At 38.5% G+C, this 5,103-nt stretch overlaps 1 protein-coding gene across 1 annotated transcript; it reads left to right on the forward strand.

Annotated features, from left to right (window-relative positions):
* The first annotated feature begins 1,044 nt into the window (after positions 1 to 1,044).
* LOC125738896 (muscarinic acetylcholine receptor M3-like) lies at positions 1,045 to 4,468 on the forward strand. Its single transcript, XM_049008407.1, has 3 exons — positions 1,045 to 1,197; positions 1,895 to 2,000; positions 2,461 to 4,468. The coding sequence occupies exon 3, from the start codon at positions 2,480 to 2,482 to the stop codon at positions 4,292 to 4,294; it is 1,815 nt and encodes a 604-aa protein (XP_048864364.1). The 5' UTR covers positions 1,045 to 1,197; positions 1,895 to 2,000; positions 2,461 to 2,479; the 3' UTR covers positions 4,295 to 4,468.
* Positions 4,469 to 5,103: the final 635 nt, after the last annotated feature.

Here is a 5,103-nt window from a genome sequence, read left to right on the forward strand (position 1 = left end):
TTGAACTTTCTGTAACTCTTTAGGAGAATAAATCATTTTGTCTTTCAAAGTTATATTAACACTAATAATAAACGTGGAAGTACTGGGCTTATAAATCGGTTACTTGTAGCATGACTGTGATAGACACAGGACAACAAAGCGTCTGTATCACAGTGCAAACTGTCTTTCGAAAATACAATTTTAAGGACAGTAACGTAAAAAAATCAAGTGTATACTGATTTTTTTTTTCATTCATTAGTACTGTATTCAGACAGTCTCTTTTTTCATGTTGTATTAATGGTCTCAGGATCAGCGGATGGAGATGCTTGGGTGAGCAGACAAACTATAAATAAAACATCAGTCACGTTAGTAGTGAAGCTCTCCTCTTAGATGCAGTTAGTAGAGTTATATAATGGACTTTTATGTTGTGTTAGAATTCCAACATACTGTACACTTATGCAATTATCCATTTAGAAATATCAGACACAAAGCGCTTCGGCTTTTGTACTGTCCAGCTCTGTTACACAGAGCTTTACCTTTGTAAACTGAATAAGCTGGTTAAGCAGGAAATAGGTGGAGATAAGCATGCATTACTGTAAAGACAATGGACAGCAGTTTCCTGTTTGCTTGTGGGATACTGATATGCTTTCCTTCCATTGTGTAAATTGATTATGACTTTAACTAGAATTCAACTAGCATTAACCCTAACTATAAAAGGCAGGAAGTAATAACAAGCAGGGATTTGTTGGTACTACTGTAACATGCTCATAACACATAATATTAAGTCATCAGAGGAAGAGCCCCCGCACCTCGCTTGTCACTTAACTTACAGTGTCAGTGTCACAAAGCTTATTATAAGCAGGGATCACCTATTAACAGACCCCAGTTTTCTAGAACATTTTCTTTCTGTATTGAACGTCTATATTACATGTTAATTAATGCCACTTTCCCCGCACATTTATATAACAAATACAATTCAGTATGTATGTATGTGTGTATATATATATATATATATATATATATATATATATATACTGATTATTTTCCCCCAGATTTCTTGTTCTAGGTCCCAGAGGTCTTTTGTAAAGATGAAGAGAATCGTTTTTATGACGCTCCCCAGCGTGTTCATTGTATAATTTATAAGACATCCAGGACATCTTCTCTAGAGGCACAAAGCATCACCTGAACCGCGTTTCTATCCATCTGCATTGAACACTGGTAATTACATGTTGCTCTATTAAACCATTCATAGCGCTGAGAAAGAAGCTCTCTCTCTCTCTGCACTTGTATTCCCATGTTGATTGTTTACTTATTAAATGTCACGGCATTACAAAATGTAATTTATTATGAAATAATCTGTTTAGCAGGCAAGATGTCTCAGTCATTTCCTTCTGGTAATGACTTTGTCATCTTCATTGTTGTGTTTGTCTAGAGAACAGAGCAGCAAACTAATAATAATACTTAGAGGAACTCTGATGTCATAAAATAAATTGTAACCAATTTAAAATGAAATAGTGAAAAATAAAACTGAATAAAAATAAAAGGCAGGCATGACAGAAGATTTCCAGCAAGATTTTTTGTCTATGATTTTTTTCTTAATACTGTAATTTCAGCATTGATGTTTTCCCATTTTACTTAATTATTCCATGTACTATGTGAAATTACAGTAATATAGAGGCCCTTTCCATTACTTTATTTTATAGAGGTATGTGGTACAATGTAACATTGATTGTAATATTTATTGCTTGTATTGAATTTCTCTTTGCATGGAGATAAATGTTTAATATTGCCAACTACTGGGTTTCTTTGTATTACATCATTAAGAAAGTCTCTAGCAGTGAGTCTTCTTTACTTATCTAGGTGTTTTCAATGAATACGCTTGTTTTTCCATATTCTGTGCTTATGTTATCAATAGTTCCTTATTGGATGCCTTCCCTTGACACTTGGTGTTATCTGTCTGGATCGCCTTCCTTTTCTCCGGCTCTCAAATCTCATATCTTCGGCTAATAAAGAATTCTCAGGTGCAATTCTCTTCCTTATTTCCATCTCAATGGAATTTTATGTAACATATATATCGACGTGTAAATGATATGATATTCTGCATCTGTAAAGATTATTTGGCAACACTTTACTTGAGGGGGCACAAGTACTAGTAGTACTACTTAGTAGTAACGCAATTGCTACTGGACTACAAATCATGAACACATATATCACCTACTTGTGATAAAAGATGAGTAATGATTCATTAATGATGAAGGAGCGTAAGATCAGTATGTAACTAAGACTTAGTTTGTGGTTAATAAATACATAAATAGTAGTATGATACGACATTATTTGTGCCCCCTTAAGTAAAGTGTTACCGATTATTCTTTAGTATTCCGAAATCTGTATACATCTTAAAAGTGTGAACGTAGCTCTTGTTACTGGAAAACACTGATAGTTTCCTCAGTTGTTGTTTACAATGTTTCTATTTTATCGTAGAATATGTGACAGCATCATCATGAATGCAAGTTACAACAGCACAGACATCAGTCTGTATCTGGCCAACAATCTGCAAGGAAAGAAGAGTTTCCTGGAACCCACTGCTATTGCGAGGAATCAGTGGCCAGAACATCAAAGTGAAACTGACCCATCTTACCGCGAGAATTCCAGCATAAAAGCCTTGACAAATGCTACATTCACAGCCAATCTGGTGTACGATCCCCTGGGGGGGCATCAAATCTGGCAGGTCATCCTCATCGTCTTCTTTTCTGGATTGTTATCCTTAGTTACAATCATCGGTAACATTCTTGTACTGGTTTCATTCAAGGTGAACAAGCAGCTCAAGACGGTGAATAATTACTTCCTCCTTAGCCTTGCATTTGCAGATTTGATCATCGGTCTTTGTTCAATGAATCTTTATACAACTTATATAATAATGGACCACTGGGCATTGGGAAACTGGGCATGCGATTTGTGGCTTGCCATTGATTATGTAGCTAGCAATGCCTCCGTTATGAATCTTTTAGTTATAAGTTTTGATAGATACTTTTCTATAACCAGACCTCTCACTTATAGGGCTAAAAGAACAACAAAAAGAGCTTGGATAATGATTGGACTGGCATGGTTAATCTCTTTTGTGCTTTGGGCCCCTGCCATATTGTTATGGCAGTACTTCGCAGGAGCACGCACTGTGCCAGTTGATAAATGCCTCATCCCGTTTCTCTCGGAGCCCATCATCACCTTCTGCACAGCAATCGCTGCGTTTTACCTGCCAGTCACCATCATGATTGTGCTGTATTGGAGGATCTACATGGAGACGGAGAATCGCTCAAAAGAGCTGGCTGTTTTGCAGGCCTCAGGCAGCAGGAGAGAAAAGTCACACTTCATTCACCAGCTTGGAAATTCCCAGAGTTGCAGCATTTTTGAGATGACACAGCTGCCGCATGGGCGTGCGTCCAGAAGAACGTTAAGCTGCTTCAGGTTCGGGCCCAACACCGCGGGACAAGGCTGTGAGGGGGAGCGGGACCACAGCAGCGGCGACGGCTGGAACAACATGGGTGTCTCCACTGAGCAGCCGGTCTCTTCAGATGAGGAGGAGATACCTGAATGCCATTCCATCTTCTCCATCGTTCTCAACCTCCCCGGCTTGAAGGCAGATAGCAGACTGCAACTTATATCGCCTAAGGCGCTGACTGTTTCGGAGGAGAATAGAGGAAGGTCTACGGAGGACTGCAGGGACAGCACCTCGACAAAAGGTGGAAACAAGAAGGAGGTCCATACCTACCACCAGCACTTCTCCAAGATATCTGTCCAGTCGATGTCCACCTGTACAACCCTGAGCACAGGCAGAGTAGCTCTCACTACCAAGTCCTCCATGGCAGCTATTTCCAACAAAGATGCTGCCCTGGCGAAGCAGTTTGCCTTAAAGACAAGGACACAGATCAATAAACGCAGAAGAACGACTCTCATCAAAGAGAAAAAAGCTGCACAGACACTGAGCGCAATCCTCTTTGCCTTCATTATTACATGGACGCCCTACAATATCATGGTGCTGCTGAATACTTTTTGTAATGGGTGCATTCCAGAGGCTCTATGGGCTCTGGGCTACTGGCTTTGTTATGTCAATAGCACGGTGAATCCGATGTGTTATGCCTTGTGTAACAAAGCTTTCCGGACCACTTTCAAAATGATCCTGCTATGTGAGAGAGAGAACAGAGAGCAGTTCAGGCAGTTTGAGAAGAAGCAGTCGGCGGTTTACTGCAGCAGGGTGTTTAAAGGAACTACAGCATCTGAAGAATCTACGGTACATTTTGATTGGTCTGTGGACCCTTAAAGTCATCCTCTGTTTGCCCAATCAGTTTCTCAGTGGTTAATGTTTGAATTGAAAAGGTGTGGTATGGGCTGTCATTTGATCAAGACAAGTGCCACTGTCTTTTGAAGAGGCAACTACAGTAATACAAACAAGGCATGACTTCCCTTTTGGTAAATTTACGGAGCTTCTTTGCTATAGCACAATCTGCATAATTAAATTTAATGTTCATTAATTATTATTCATTATTATGTGTCCTTTAATTGTATCTTTGTGTATTTAACTTAATTTTTTTTCAACAGTTATCTGGTGGTTGTTTAAGAGTTGTTTAAATAGTTATTTCTGACATATTACATACAGCATATTTCCCATTTTATGTGATATAATTTTGTATAATCTGACAAGTGCAATAGTAGCTGCATATATTCTATTTACATAGTGCATAGACAAGTGTTCTGATTAATGTTTATAGACTCATAGTATGTGCTAATATGAAATATATAGTCATACTCAATAAGGACAGTCCTGAACGGACTCCTTTGTTTGTGCAATTGATTATAGCTTGTATAAGTAGAAATGCATGTCTTAACGCTTAGATTAAAAAGATTTAAAAAAAATCTAAACTTGTACTTCGTTACCTTGAATTTTCCTCGAGACAAACCCTGGAAGTGTTTCCTAAGGACATCCAACGCACATACTGTAGCAGCACGATCCTTTTCCAGTGGATGAACAACGCCCCCTACTGTTATCTTCTCTTAATGTCAATAGATGATAATGTTACACATGGAACTGCATTTTGCCCGTGCAATGTTGTAGGTTTTTGGGAAATTATA

Source organism: Brienomyrus brachyistius, chromosome 3, assembly GCF_023856365.1.
Source record: "Brienomyrus brachyistius isolate T26 chromosome 3, BBRACH_0.4, whole genome shotgun sequence".
Lineage (NCBI taxonomy): Eukaryota > Metazoa > Chordata > Actinopteri > Osteoglossiformes > Mormyridae > Brienomyrus > Brienomyrus brachyistius.

What these genes read in the sequence shown, in the direction of transcription:
- LOC125738896 (XM_049008407.1), top strand. Translation starts at nt 2,480, where the DNA reads ATGAATGCAAGTTACAACAGCACAGACATCAGTCTGTATCTGGCCAAC.